Consider the following 16,645-nt stretch of genomic DNA (forward strand, 5'->3'; position numbering starts at 1 on the left):
GCTCATATTGAACTTCATCCATCTCATTTGTACCCATTTAGTTCTTGGTCTTCCATTTTTCCTACGCATAACAAGATTTGGAATGAAGGTTGGACATGAATAAGGAGGCGAATATTCTTCTTTTCCAAGTGGTTGAAACTCATGTCCATGCACTTTTAAATGATTATATACTCGATAAATTGTAGAAATATATTGCCCAAAATCTAAATACTATGATGCGTATGTTTCAATGAAATGAGAACATAATGATCTTAATGATAAAAATTCTTTACAATCACACCAACTGTCTGTTAGTTTGACAGTATACACTTTCACATGTCATCCACCAGATCAAGAAACAACTTCAACCTCGGAGATCTTTGTCTCTCATGAAAAACTACGATTAAGTTGACACGTATCTTTATGCTGATTTTATTTCATCACCTTTGTCAACTCTTAACAATATATATGTCATTCCTTTATCATCATAATTATTTCATTTCCATGGTTATTAAACTATGAATTTAATATGTAATATGTTGCTTTCACAAGCATAGTGATAGATAAAGTTCTAGATCCTTTCGTGAAACTATTAAGGCATTATGCAAGATTGGTGGTCATTTGAATGTATTGGCCTTTGTTCATCATATGCTTGGTTCCACTTTTCTTTAAGGATATGGTCCAACCATACTCTAGCCCTCATATATTTTTGACACAATGCACTTAATATTCGCCTAAAATGTGGTTGCATCAACTCATATCCTAAAAAAATAGGAAATAAAAGATACATATTAATATAAAGCACAATATATAGATTTTTTTTAAAATTATAACAAGAACATACTCATTTGTATGACATTATGTTTTAGATGAGAATCTCGAAAATTTCTCACAAGATGAAGAATACAATAAATTGATTATGAATTAGGGTATTTTATATGCTCCATTTGAGGTTCAACCAACAGGCATGTGCCCATATCCAATATTATAGATATGCTTCATTGTGGATTAATGTATATTCGAAGATTGTAGAAGAACCACACTAGTGCTTATTTGGTCTCTCCTTCAACAATGGCAAATACAATTGGAAATACATGTTTGTTATCATCCCATGAACTAGCTATTAGCATCTTTCTAGTGTATTTCCTAGTCAAGAATGTCTCATTTACTTGTAGAATTGGTTTATAATATGAAAACCCTTCAATACATGGCTTGAAATCTCATAACACAATCAAGAATGAACATGATAGGGGCTTCAATACCATATACAAAATGACGAGATACTTGATGTCTAACATTTGTACAAAATGCAAACTTTGGATGATGTTTATCGATCGTGGTAACTGGTTGTATGGTCTCTCCCAATCATCATAAATTTGAATTATTTCTATTTACTTTGCACTAGATGCCATTCAATATGTCACTATACAGCCAAAACGAGTAACAACTTCCTTCACTAGTGTCTTTATAGGTATACCATGATTTTCTGAACATATGTATTCCATTAATTTTCTTAAACTCCTAAATATTACGTTTTACATTAAGAGCTGCACGAGTTCGCCATTCATAGAATATACCAAAATGTTTGCACTGACCAACATATCTATTTGGCATACACCATACAAAACAAAGTAAAATGTATTGTTAATGTAAAATTCTTTAGTTGCGTTTATTATTGTTTACTTAGATTCAAATTGCATCTCAAGAAACAAATTATTATCATTATTCATTGCACCGTTTGTTCCATATCTACAATCACGACCAGGCTCTAAATTAATGTTACGGAAAAAAGATTATGGAGTAGCATATGTTATACTACCAGATTCATCGATGATAAAATCGACCTCCTCATCATCATCATATAGATTAATGTCCTCCTCAGCACTAAAATTGTTAACAATATATCTTATAGTAATCATCTACATCAATAAGACTTATTAATAAGTAATGTAATGAAAATATAAATTTATAAGTCTACATAATAGAGTTACCTTATGTGTTAGAAGAATAAAACCAATGAATATGGAAGAAAACAAATGAAAATAGATAAAAATGTTTATGATTGATCGGCAACATATTTTCTTTACGAGTAATGTTTCTCTCTAATATATTTTTGTTTGAGATGTTCAATATAGATGGTTATTATCAAGCAATGAGGGGAGTGCTTAGAATAAGACTATGGGATAAGATAAACGATTAAGAAAAAATTGTGGATGTTAGGCATGAGAACTTTACATTTATAAGCCTTACACAAACCGTGATTTTGTTTCACAATTTAATTAAATATAAAAAATTAGAAGTAGTCAATACTATTTTCTATTAACATAAAAATTTGAAAGTGAAAAAATTTGAAAGTGAAATTGTGAAAAAATTTGAAAGTGAAATTGTGAAAAATTTCACAATTTCTTGTTTTGGTTCACGATTTTATAAAAAAAAAAGTGAAATTGTTGTTTTGGTTCACGATTTTATAAAAAAAAGTGAAATTGTTGTTTTGGTGCACGATTTTATAAAAAAAAAGTGAAATTGGTTGTGAAGTACAAACTTTACTGAACTTGTAAACTCAAGGTACGATTCTATGTAAAATGTGGTTCACATCCACAATTTCAAAGATGCAAAATAAAAAATGAAAGTCGTGCACGAAAAACATAACTTCCCCTAAAACTAGACCTAATATTTTCATAAAGTACCCCGAGAATATAATTTTCCAATTATGGTTCACAACCTGGCTAATTTTACCATGGAAAGAGGGATTCTATTATGGTGGTACGTAGGAGATAAAATATTCGGATTTTGGTAAAACTTTCAAATTAAACACAAATAAGCAATCATTATCTATAGTTAATTTAAAACCTAAAACAAAGATAAATGAAGAAAAAGAATTTTAGCCAAACTACTATTCATATTATGGGATTTTTTAACTTTAATTAAATTTGGTCATCATGATTTATAATTTTCATTAATAATAGTGTGTTTGGTTTTAAGAAATTTTTTCTATTTCTATTTCCTATTTTCATTTTCAAAAAACATTTTTTATTTTCATCTTTTCATTTCCTCTAAACATGTTTGTTATTATCATTTTCATTTTCATTTTCATTTTCAAAATCATTCACTTCAAACTTCACAAATTAAAACAATTACCCTTACAATTAATTCAATTCTAAACTTTAATAATTAAGGTAGTCAAACTAATGATTTTATATGATGTCTTTATATTTGATAATTTCATTTTATTTTCCAACATATTTTATATTAATAATAGGCTTGATCATTATTCATTAGCTACCACAGACATGTGTAAGGTCATAATAAGAATCATGCAATTGTAGGAGCTCTCCAACAAAGTTAAAATAAATTACTAACATACATGTGCTTTATTATTTAATCAAGGTTGCATTAACTTTAAGGAACGTCAATTTTCAACCAAAAATCATATATTATCTTACCCATCATTATCCTATTTCAACAATATCATAAGAGAGTCGAAGCAAAGTTATGTTGAGAGATAAAGAAATAAATTGTATTATGAAGATATGTGGTGGTCTGGACGAAAGAGACAATCATCCATTGATTTTGCCGTTATGTTGATAAGTGAAGAGAGTAATTAAAAAATATACTCTCATCGTTTCACAATTTGTATATTTGAGGTTATGCATATTGTTTAAGAAATTATTAAATGATATATAGGTTTAATACAATTTTTTTTTGGTTTCCCACAAGACTCGAACCCGGGTTCTTGCTTAAAGGGAATCAAACATGTACTACTTGAACCAACGCAAGTTGATGGTTTAATACAATTTGACTCAATAGCCATATTTATTTCACATTCAATACTGAATTAATAATAAAATTAGCCATATTTAATTCACACTCCTCTTCAATTTTAATATTAATTCAGTTTTGAATGTGCAATAAATATGGCTATTTAGTCAAATTGTATCAAATATATATATCATTTAATAATTTCTTAAATCATTTGTGTAACCTTAAATATAAAAATTGTGAAACGATGAGAGTATATTTTGTAATTACTCTCTTCTCTAATCAACATAATGGCAAAATCAATCGATGATTGTCTCTCTCATTCAGACCACCACACATCTTCATAGTAGAATTTATTTTTTATCTCTCAATATAACAACTTTGCTTCACCCCTCTTATGATATTGTTGAAATAATGTAATGATGGTAAGATAATATATGATTTTGAGTTGAAAAATGACGCTCCTTAAAGTTACTACAACCTTAATTAAATAATAGATCGAGCACACGTATATTACTAATTTATTTTAACTTTTTTAGAGAACACCTACAATTTCATGATTCTCATTATGACCTTACGTATGTCTATGTGGTAGCTAATGACCAAGCTTAGTCATTAAAGGTGTTCAATATGTTATTAAGATAAAATATGTTGGGAAAGAAAATGAAATTAACAAATATGAAGATATCCTATGAAATCATTGGCTTTATTACCTTAATCATTAAAGTTTAGAATTGAATTAATTGCAAAGGATAATTGTTTTGATTTGTGGAATTTGAAGTGAATGAATTTGAAATTGAAAATGATAATAACAAACATGTTTTGAGGAAATGAAGAGATAAAAATGAAAATTGTTTTTTGAAAATGAAAATATGAAATAGAAATAGAAAATATTTCTTAAAACTAAACTACCTTATTGTCAATTTTCTTTTTCAATTCATTTTTTTAATACACACTTTCTTCCAATTTTATTGTTACTTTAGGATATCACACACATGTTAAGTAATCCTTAAATTGGGTTTGATCACATTATAAAATATGTATTTTAATTAAAATACTTCAAATTTCAACATTATTTCATATTTCAATATTGTTTCATATTTCAATATTATTTCTAATTTTGAAACCACTGTTTCAGTGCATACAATTAGATTCTACTGGAATATCTCTTTAGGCAGCAAAACATCTGAAACAGAGTAAATGGCGACTGGTTTCTGATCATAAATGGTGTTCAACACCACGGAGCGATTGCCAATCCCAGTTTGAATACCAGCTTTGCCTTGGAATTGTGACAAACTGAACCTGAAACTTGTAGCACTAGTTGCCTCTGTTGCAAGCGTGGGTTGAAAATTGTTCACCAAAACTTTCAATATATTTTGAGCATAGTATGAGTGTATAGCGTGAAATTTGATTACCAAACCTCTCTTGTCCGCAGGTAGGGTCTCGATTTTTAGGGATTGTGGTAGTCTTCTGAAAGAGGCATCGCTAGGGACGAAAATGGTGATTCCTGCGCCGCCTTGGGCGTTATTGAAAACTTCAATAACGCCAGGAACTGATAGCAATGATGCAAACACGTTGTAATAGTGGTTGTCCATTAGGACTTTTGTTATGTCTATGGATAGGGTTGGTTGTAGGGAGAGGAGCTGGAAAAAGATGAATGTGGTGAATAAGGTGATACGGAGATTGGAACAAGAACCCATTATTTACGTAGTTGCAAGTAATATATTGTTTTGTATTTGATTTCATTATTTTCAATCTATTATGCTATTTATATGTTCATTGTTTGGCTTTACCACATAAGCTCATGGGATTTGTGATAATAATTGACCAAATAAGATAGAGAAAAACATATGTGAAGAGTATGGGTACAGATAACTAATAAAATATTAATAAAATATTAAAAATTTAATTTTAGTAACAATTTAACCATAAATATTATTAAAAATCATAAATATATTTCTCCTAAATATGACATCTGTATATGTCTTTACTTACTCTTCCTTCTTTACTACTATGTTTAATAAACATCCTATACTATTATTTTATTTCCTTAGTTCGTTTTCTAATTTTTTTTAGTAATAACAGTAAATATTTAAAATAAAACTAACATTAAAATATACTTTTTTCCTTTTAGCTCGGGTTGACAAATTATCCCAATCATTTATACTGCATGTGTCACCTCTTTGGGATAAGTAATGGTGGATCTTGATCTAAACAATTGGGGGCAACAATATTTAATTATAATTTATAACTAAAAATAACTGAGTAACAAAAAATATAAAGAAACATACATGATTGGTTCAGATATAAAATTATCAGTTATTTTTTTTAAATATAAATTACTATGTTGTCTGCAAGCAATTCACCTTCAATCTTACTATATAATTTTGTTTTGTTGTCTTCATCGTAAAAATGATATTTATGTAGTAGGTGATCCACAATAGTTAAAACAAGACAAATTATTCGGTCAAACAAGATATGACTAATGAGATATAGTTGAAAGTTTTTCAAAACTAAATGACTAATGACAACAACAATAAAATGTTGAAATTGATATCTAAAACTAATTTTCTCTTCCTCGTTGAAATTGACAAGATAGATGTTTTGGTCAAAAATACATATATTATCAATATTAATATATAACTTGTAAGCATCATTATGATATATATTATCAATATATACATAATTTCTTTCATCATAAAATCATTAGGAACTCAAACAGTCCATATTATTATAAGCAATATCAATACCCACATGTATAAGAGAACTTAATCGATTATGTATAATTTTTAGAAGGATCAGACACATTAAACTCTATTTATTTATCAAGCTATCAATTAAAGAAATACATAAACTCCAACGAGTATCCATAAACTTATCATTTTAGTGTAGGTAAAAAGAATATGTATGTTATTCTAACCAATCATAATATATGACACATAGAACGATTCAATTCGTGAGATACAACATGTACTCACATAAGTAAAAAAGAAAACAGAATATTTTAAGAAATTAAAAAAGAAATTCAGGGGTTGTTGCCCCACTTGCCCACGTGATGCTCCACCTCTTGGGATAAGTGCATGATTCACAAAAAATGATGCTTCTTTTCTCATAATTTGTTTCTTAACATATTGCTTTGTATTTGATTTCATTATTTTTAATCTATTATGCAACATCCTTCCTTCTTTACTACTACTTTTAATAAACATCTTATGCTATTATTTTTTTTCCTTTGTTCGTTTTCCTATTTGTTAGTAATAACAATAATTGTTAATAATAATGATAGTAATTTTATTAAAATATTTTTATCCGAATAATTAAAATAAAATATCTTTATTTTCTTTTAGCTCAAGTTAAGAAATGATCGGAATCATTTATATACATGTGTCATCTTTTTGGGATAAGTGCACGATTTATCAAAAATTATGCTTCTTTTCTCTTAATTTATTTCGTTATATCTTGATTTATATTTGATTTTATTATTTTTAATCTATTATGTTACTTATATATTCATAGTTTTCACTTTGCCTTGTATTCGTAACCTCATAACTCAAATTAAATAATTTTCAACTAACTCAAAGGAAAACAAAATCCTTAGGTATTTCATTTATTGAGCGGTCTCTACCTCATTTTCCTGTTTATACCACATAAGGTCAAGGGATTTGTGAAAACAATTAACCAAAGAAAACATAGAAAGACTTTGTGAAGACGTTTGTATGTAGAGACAACCAAGAAAATATTGATAACACATTAAAAATTTAATTTTATTTATAATCATAAACAATAGCATCAAAAAACATAAATATATTTGTTTCTAAATATGACGTGTTGTATATATCTTGAGACAAGTTTTTCTCTATAATATCCTACCTTCTTTACTACTATTTTTAATAAACATCTTATATTATTTATTTGTTTCTTGTTTTCTTATTTTCTAGTAATATCAGTAATTTCTAATAATAAAATTATTATTATTAAGCTATTTTTATCTAAATAATTAAATATTTAAAATAAAAATAACATTAAAAGATCCTTCTTTCCTTTTAGCTCGAGTTCAGAAATGATTGTGATCATTTGGACTATAACTGCCATCTCTTTCGGATAAGTAGTAGCATATCTTGATCTAAACTTTGGGGACAATAATATTTAATTATAATTTATAACTAAAAATAATTGAGTAACAAAAAATATAAAGAAACATACATGATTGGATCAGATATCAAATTTTCAGTGATTTCTTTTTCAAAATAAACGACTATATTATCTGTAAGCAATTCATCTTCTATCTTATTACATAATTTTGTTTTGTTGTCTTTATTGTAGGAAATGATATTTATGTAATAGGTGATCAATAATAGTCAAGATAAGACGAATTATTCGGTCAAACAAGATATGACTTAAGGCATATGGTTGAAAGTTTTTCAAACTTGAATGACTAACGACATCAAGAATAAAATGTTGAAATTAACTTCTAAAACTAATTTTCTCTTGCTCATTGAACTCAATAGGATAGATGTTTAAGACAAAAATATATATTATCAATATTAAATAATTTGTATGCATCCTTAGGATATATCATCAATCCATAATAATCTCTTTCATAAGTATAAAATCATTACGAACTCAAAGAATTCGTTTTATTATAAGTAACATCAATATCTACATGTGTAAGAGAACTTAATCTATTATGTATAATTTTTAGAAGGACCGCACAAGTTAAAGCAACGAATATCTCCACAAAGTTATCGATTTGGTGTAGGTTAAAGGAGTGTGTGTGTGTTGTTCTAGTCAATCATAGTATGTGACACATGGAACGACACACTTGGCGGGACACTAAATATGCTTCCATAAGTATAAAATTAAAAATAATACTTTAAGAAATTAAGAGGGGGGAGGGGGCTGCCCCCACCCTGCCCTAGTGATGCTCAACCAAGACTGGGATGGATTTTCTTTATCAAGCATTTTTTAAAGCTAGACATGTGATGGAGAGGAGATTTCAAAGAAACAAGACCAAAATAAAGCCTTATTTGGAAATTATGGATAGTCGGTGGGACTTGCAATTAAAAAGAAATCTCCATGCTGCTGGATATTGGCTCAACCCACAATGTTTCTTCAATGTTGAAGAATTTGAAAAAATATAAGTTCAAAACATCCGCCCTTTTGGATGTTTTTGAGAAGCATGCTCATGGAGATCCTTATTTGCTAGATAAGTTAACTAGTGAGATGAGGATATATAAAGATGATGAGCTAGATTTTAGAAGACCAGCTGCGATACGTGAACGAAGTAAAGTGATGTCAGATATAATTAGTCTTTCATATTCGGTAATTATCTTTAATGTTTATTATTAATTGTCCTAAATAGTTAAATGTTTAATATTAAATAAGATGTTAAGTTAGATTTCATGCAATGTTTCAGATCAATGGTGGAAAACTTATGGATGTCGTACACCAAATCTGCAAAGGTAGGCAATTAACATTCTAAGTCAAACATGTAGTGCTTCCGGCTGTAAGCGGAATTGAAGTATATTTGAAAATATTCATACCAATAAAAGAAATAGGTTGGAGCATAAAAAACTTAATGATCTTTTTTTTTGTTCATTACAACTTGAGGCTACAACAAATGTATTACCATTTTATTCAAAAGACGACATTGGTTGTCTTTCTTTATATATTCTATATAGCATATATTTATGTTTGTATATGATGAAATCAATAAATGTAGGAGTCACTTGAGACATCATAATTATGACTCATTAAACTTAGAAACAATTGAGGATCATTCACATTTTATATTGGAGGAGTCACCACCATTCCTCATTGTTGAAGAAGTTGAGGCTTTACGAAATGACCTTGCAATTATTTCCATGCAACTATCACTTGATGACAATGATATGTTTTTTTATTTTCTGGTGATTAAATGTCCATTTTAAATAATTGCTAACTTGTATGAAAAATGACATTGTTGTGAATCAATTATACTTAGAAGAAGAAGATGACAATGATGATGCAAAACTCAACCCTATGTAGAATGTGAACCTGAATGTAGACAATGTGGGTCAAGCTTTAGGCTCAAATGATGAAGAAATGAAACCTCAATATGAGACAACTTTGACTCCTTGGTGTTAAATGTTGAAACTCCAAATTTATATGTTTTGTAGTCGGAGTTGTGAACTTGTGTTATTTATTTATATTTTGCATTTGTTAAGTGATATTTTTGGATTGATATATGTTTTGCACTTTAGATTTTGAATTTGCTAAAGACTTAAGGTTGTTTGCTTATGTGAATTTGGAGTAGATTATGAATATGAACTAGCAAGTTACCCGTGCATCAGCAGGGACAATACTTCTTTGCTGCAAGATTAATAACACATATTACATATACATTTATATGGTTAAGAAACACATGTCATTCGTGCATTCGTATTGTTAAGAACACACATGTGACCCGTACATTCGCATGGCTAAAAACACACATGTTATCTGTACATTCGCATTACTAAGAAAACACATGTTACTCATGCATTCGCATAGTTAAAACACACATATTACTCATACATTTACATTATTAAGAATACACATCTTACCTGTATATTTGCATGTTCAAACACATAAAGAAAATAAATGACAATTTTTAATTTGAATTTTCTAATGGAAATAGCAAACTGAAAATCTGAAACACGATACCATATTATTTTTATTAAAATAAATATTTTAAAATTTATAGAAAATGAAATGATTTTTTCAATTTTAAATACGATTTTTTTAATAAAAATGGATATCAAATCGTTATACTATATGGGTTTTTTATTATGAATATATTTAAAAGTTATAAAAAACTTCAATTTAGAATTAGATTTTTTTTAATTATAATAGAGAAAATTTAAAATTTAAAGAATTTGAAATATTAAAATTCAGTGGGAAAAGTGTCACAAAACTTTGATGAGGTGAAAAATACAATTACTCTTAGATTAATGGTAAACATATACATAAATTAATGTAAAGAAATAGTTTGGATGTAAAAAATGATTTCAATCTCATCTAATGTTCAGTGTCTATTGCATTTTAACATAACAAAAATCAAACGCTAATTAGTATTAAATTATTAACATATAAATTATATAAAAAGTAAGGATAATGTGAGAATGTACATAGTAGTAACATAGAATATTTTAGGAGGGAAAAAATGTGAGAATGAAGTGACATGTGGCATGAAGGGGAAAATGTAAGGAGGAAATGACATGTAACATGAATGAGTTTTTATTTATTTATTAATTAATAACATAGAACATTTTAGGAGTGGAAAATGTGAGGTGACATGTGACATGAAGGGGAAAATGTGAGGAGAATGTGACATGTGGCAACAATGAGTTTTTTTTATTATATTGTTAATAGATAGATAGATTATAAATTTAAATATCTACATATTTGAAACTTTTTGGTTATAGGTTTACATATATATAAATATTAGCAGGTATGTCCGGTTTAACCAGTTTAACCGGCATACGGTTCAATTACTGAACCACCGTTGAACCACTATATCATTATACCAGTACCCTGACCGGTTTGATAACCAGTACAGTTTTAATAACATTGCTTTAAGATAAAGAACTAATCTCTTTCGGCATGTATGTTGCCCCTCCCAACAAATGCACCTTCTAACAAATGTTTGAACCATCAAACTACTCTTCATATTCAGGTTTTTTTTAAATTAGTCATCATGATTTGTGATTTTCATTAATAACTTATAAATATGTAGGGTTGATCACAGTATAAAATATGCAGTTTAATTAAAATACCTCATATCTTAACATTATTTCATATTTCGAAACCACTGTTTCGGTGCACACAATTAGATTCTACAGGAATAACTCTCTAGGCAACAAAACATCTGAAACAGAATAAATGGCTACTGGTTTCTGATCATAAATGGTCTTCAACACCACGGAGCCATTGCCAACCCCAGTTCGAATAACAACATTGCCTCTGAAATTTGACAAACTGAACCTGTAACTTCCAGCACTAGTTGCCTCTGTGGCAAACGTGGGTTGAAACGGGTTCACCAACGTTTTCAATATACCTTGAGGATAGTATGAGTGTATACCGTGAAATTTTAATACCAAGGCTTTCTGTTGCGCACCTAGGGACTGGAATCTTCCGGATTGTGATAGTTTGGCGAAATCAGCATCGGTAGGAGCAAAAATGGTGACTCCTACATTGCCTTGGGCGTTATTGAAATCTTGAATAACGCCGGAAGCTGATAGCAATGATGTAAGGATATTGAAATCGTGGTTGTCCGTTAGGACTTTTATTATGTCTACGGATTGAGTTAGTTGTAGGGAGAGGAGTTGGAAATAGATGAATGTGGTGAATAGGGTGATATGGAGATTAGAACAAGAACCCATTATCTAAGTAGTTGTAAGTATTAATGAGGTTTAATATATTCTTTGATATTTGATATCATTATTGTTAATCTATTATGCTATTTATATGTTCATAATTTGGCTTTGTGTACGTAAGGTCAAGGGATTTATGATAACAATTGACCAAATATAATATCTTTTTTATTACTATTAGTGTGTCCGCAGTCACTTTATATATGCCGATTCGCATTTTTATTTTTTAGTATTAAATATCAAATTTTTATATATTTTATTTTAGAAAATTATATAAATTTTTTTGTATATGATATTATAATTTTTTGATAAAAATATAAAAATGAATTGTGATATTATTAAAAAATGCATTAGTAGTTTGATATATCACCTTAAATTAAACATTATCATAAACACAAAAAATATAATAGAAAGTACACCGAACACAACAAATACATTCTAATTCAAAAAAAATGAAATATATAAAATTGAATATGTAGTATCACACAATATTCGTCGGCAGGCACGAAGTGCCTATACACACTAGTATGAAGTATAATTTCAAAAGAACATCTATTCTATTGTTGTTTTCCGCCTTTTCTCTATTTGTTCGGTTTCTTATTTTTTTAGTAATAACCGTAATTGCTAATAATATTATTATTATTAAAATATTTTTATCCAAATAATTAAATATTTAAAAAAGAATAACATTAAAATGTCTTTTTTTCCTTTTAGTTTGAGTTGAAAAATAGTCACAATTATTTATATTGCATGTACCATCTCTTGGGAAAAGTGCACGATTCATGGACAATTATGTTTCTTTTGCTTACACTTTTTCCATAATTATTTTTAAAATTACTTTTTCTTGATTTAAAAATTACTTTTTATTATCGACTACTCAATAGTACTTTTTCAAAGTTACTTAGACTACTATTAAGTATAAATAAATTATTTTGTATCGATGAAATCAATTATTGTTTCAATTAATTTGGGGCTTAAAAGGAATGTCACCTCTAGTGCCTTATCTTTTTCTGCTTCGGGTTGATGTGGTTGGGATCATTAATATTGCAAATGTCTTTGGGATTGGAAGAATGATTGTAATTAGCATCGTCTTCTTTCGTTATATTCAGGTTGTGAAGGGGCATGGACGCGTGGTCATTACTATTACTTCTGCAATATCTTAAATTAGGTAGGTGATCTATGATCTACTTATTTTCTTTCAAATCAAATTAATTCATTAATTAAAATCAAATCAACCTATTAATAGTTTTCTATGTAGTCTTTATTTCTTTACTACACTTAGAGATAAATAGAAACAATATGAAGTCTTATCATACAAAATAATAAAATATATTTTCTTTACATTTTATTTTAATAATTAAAAGTTTAATTTAACAAGTGGTTGGTATATTTTCCTCATTAAAAACTTGTGGCAACTCATCTTTGCCCAAGGTTATTTGAATTGTATGATGGTTTTCACCCATCATGATAGTCCATATGTTATAGTGATGGCTAAACAATCTGAAGATAGAATCCATTGTCCTAAGGGTTTGTTTGGGAGTTGGATTTTGGAGGGGAAGGAAGGGAAAGAGAAAGCTTGGGAGTTATCTCACAAGTGTATTTCATGGCTCCCAAGCCTTCCCTTTCCCTTCCTCCCCCTCCAAAATTCAACTCTCAAACTAATCCTAAGGATATGCATTTTGCATTATCATGCACTCAATCCATGCACACCTTAACTCAAAAGAAAAAGTATATCATTAAAAACATTCATTCACTTGTTCATTCGTCCATGCATTAAAAAAAAATATCATTTAAAAATTCATTGACTTGTGCATTCATTCATGCATACAAGCTTTTAAAAGGAAAATAAATTAATCTTATATTCATGTAGCTATTCATTCATGTATTCATCAAAAAGAAAATAAATCATTCAAACATTGTATTTCATGTATTACCACATCATACATTCTAACTCGCTAACCCATCACATCATTGCACTCATTGCAATAAATCTCCATGCTCGTTATCATAAAAAGAAAACGTAAATAAATAATTTCATCCCTCTTCAAACATTTAAAATACGTCATTTATTAGATAGACTCAAGCAATCCAAAACATATTTTCAAATAGTTTCACGCATTAAAAAAAAATAAAGTCGCATACATTCCATAGCTACTGTTAGGATTTAAGCTCATGAGGAGAAACCAAACCAAAAGACTAGTCTATTAGGTGGGAGAGCCTCATGACTTAAGTACCACATTGAGTTTACTATTCTACTCAATGTGAGACTCCTAACATTGCCGCCCCTTTAAGGACCGATGTCAACGACGGCTTTCACACTATTATTATCTCTGACTCTGTTGTGGCTGAAGTAATCCCTGACTCCTTTATGGTATGTATTTATTATATTGGCAGGTTGTACAATGGCGGATGAACATTTTGAGGTCCCTAGCAACGCCTGGCCAGTGGCAAGAGGCAGTTAGCCGAGCAAAAGATGACTTCCAACCTGAATGTCCAGCAATAGAGGATTCATGAAACTCCTTAATCAAAGTTGTTCGCAAGTTCTGGAAATCAGGTATGTAAATCCGATTTCTAAAGAATAAAAGATCTTGTGAGTAATGAAAATTTGTTTTGCCTGGAAAACTGCATTGACATTTTGTGAGCAATTGTTTCCCTGCAGGAGTTGTATAGTAGGTCCTCAACCTGTCCAGTATTTATGGAATGGGGATGACAATGCTAAAAATATTACTGGCTTTTCACTATGGCATCTGCTTAGCACGTCTGCCACCCGATTAGAGGTACCAGTCCCGTACTTAATCTCATAATCAAATCTAATGAGTTTAGTGGCCCATTTTTGTAGTTCTGGTGTATGAAATCCCTGTGTTACCAAATGCTTTAAACTCTGTTGGTTTGTATATATAATAAAATGTCTTCCGATGAGATATTGACGCCATTTTTTTTACAGATTCCGTCACGACGAACATCTCTCTGACATAGGCAGAAGCATTTTGCATACGGATGGACATTTTCCTGTTGAAGAAAGCCAATGGGTGACCATTTTGGGACAAGACCGCTCCAATCGCCACCGCTGATGCATCTGTTTCAACAGCAAAGGGTTGAGAGAAATTAGGCAGTTGTAGAATAGGAGTAGTTATCATCTTCTGTTTAAGTTGTGTAAAGGCCTATTGAGCCTGTGTACTCCATGTAAACTACTGGACTCTAAGTAAATTGGTGAGCAGAGCGGCAAGAGTAGCAAAATGCTTGACAAATTTGCGATAGAATCCCGTGAGGCCAAAGAAACCTCTCAGGGATGCTAGGGATTGCGGTTGTGGCCACTCTGTCATGGCTTGAATTTTTTCTTGATCCGGTTGGACTCCTGCTAAAGAAATAGTGTGTCCCAGATAAGCAACTGAATCAACCCCAAAGGAACACTTAGATAATTTTGCATAAAATTGGTTAGAAACCAATAGGTCCGGGATAGTTTGCAAATGCATTTCATGATCAGCCAACCAAGAACTATAAATAAGAATATCATCGAAAAACACCAAAACAAAACGTTGAAGATAAGGTCTCAAAAGATCATTCATTGTTGACTGGAATGTGGCTGGTGCATTTGTCAGCCCAAACGGCATGACCAAAAATTCATAATGGTCGTCAAAAGTTCGAAAGGTCGTCTTGTGGGTATCATTTGGTTGCACACGAATCTGGTGATACCCAGATCACAAATCAACCTTAGAGAAAATAGTTGCGCCCCCGAGTTCATCCAATAGTTTATCAATTGTAGGGATTGGAAACCTATCCTGTATTGTGATTGTGTTAAGAGCCCGATAGTCAACACAGAAACGCCAAGTCCCATCATTCTTCTTGACCAGGAGAACAGGTGATGAAAAGGGACTTGTGCTAGGGCTTATAATCCCTTCTTTGAGCATGTTTTGAATCATAGATGTCATTTCTTCTTTTTGGGACTGTGGGTATCTGTATGGTTTAATGGATATTGGGCTAGAGTTAGGTAGGAGAGGGATATGGTGGCCATGGAGTCGTGTGGGAGGTAGGCCTTGTGGTGTCTTAAATACTTTGCTGTATTTGGTGAGTATAGGTTGTAGTTTGGGATGGGTTAGAGGGTTTTGGTCAATAGATTGGTTTTGTGTTTGTGTTTGATTTAGAAGAGTAATAGTGTGCAGGGATGCAACTGCATCCATGTGGAGTAGTCGAGAAACTTGATGGAATGTGGATGGGGTTAAGGAAGTAGTGGAATCTCCTTGCAAAGTAATAGAATTGTCTCCCACGGAAAATGTCATAGAAGGAACCGAAAAATCCCAAGTAACAGGTCCAAGTGTTTGTAGCCATTTGATGCCCAAAACCAAATCTGCACCTTTAATAGGAAGTAAGTAAAAAGGAATATAAAACAACTGATTCTATAGTGTGATTGGTGTGTCATGACACAACCCTGAACAAGAAAATGTGTGCCCCATTACCGACCATTACTGGAAATTTTGGTGTTAGTGAAATAGGCAGATGCAAATATTGTGCTAGAC

At 30.2% G+C, this 16,645-nt stretch overlaps 1 protein-coding gene across 1 annotated transcript; it reads right to left on the bottom strand.

Moving 5' to 3' along the window:
- Nucleotides 1–4,806: 4,806 nt before the first annotated feature.
- Nucleotides 4,807–12,186, bottom strand: LOC109338766 (fasciclin-like arabinogalactan protein 4). Its single transcript, XM_019576071.1, has 2 exons — nucleotides 11,743–12,186; nucleotides 4,807–5,040 (listed from the first exon to the last, which is right to left on the bottom strand). Exons 1-2 carry the CDS (start codon nucleotides 12,138–12,140, stop codon nucleotides 4,893–4,895), a joined length of 546 nt encoding a protein of 181 aa, XP_019431616.1. The 5' UTR covers nucleotides 12,141–12,186; the 3' UTR covers nucleotides 4,807–4,892.
- Nucleotides 12,187–16,645: the final 4,459 nt, after the last annotated feature.

This window comes from Lupinus angustifolius, unplaced genomic scaffold, assembly GCF_001865875.1.
Source record: "Lupinus angustifolius cultivar Tanjil unplaced genomic scaffold, LupAngTanjil_v1.0 Scaffold_41_19, whole genome shotgun sequence".
In the NCBI taxonomy this organism is placed as follows: domain Eukaryota; kingdom Viridiplantae; phylum Streptophyta; class Magnoliopsida; order Fabales; family Fabaceae; genus Lupinus; species Lupinus angustifolius.

Excerpts from the sequence above, each read along its gene's own strand:
- LOC109338766 (XM_019576071.1), bottom strand. The coding sequence starts at position 12,140 with ATGGGTTCTTGTTCTAATCTCCATATCACCCTATTCACCACATTCATC. Across the intron at positions 5,041-11,742 it reads ACTAGTGCTGGAAGTTACAG|GTTCAGTTTGTCACAATTCC; the intron begins GTTCAGTTTGTC and ends TACAAGTTTCAG.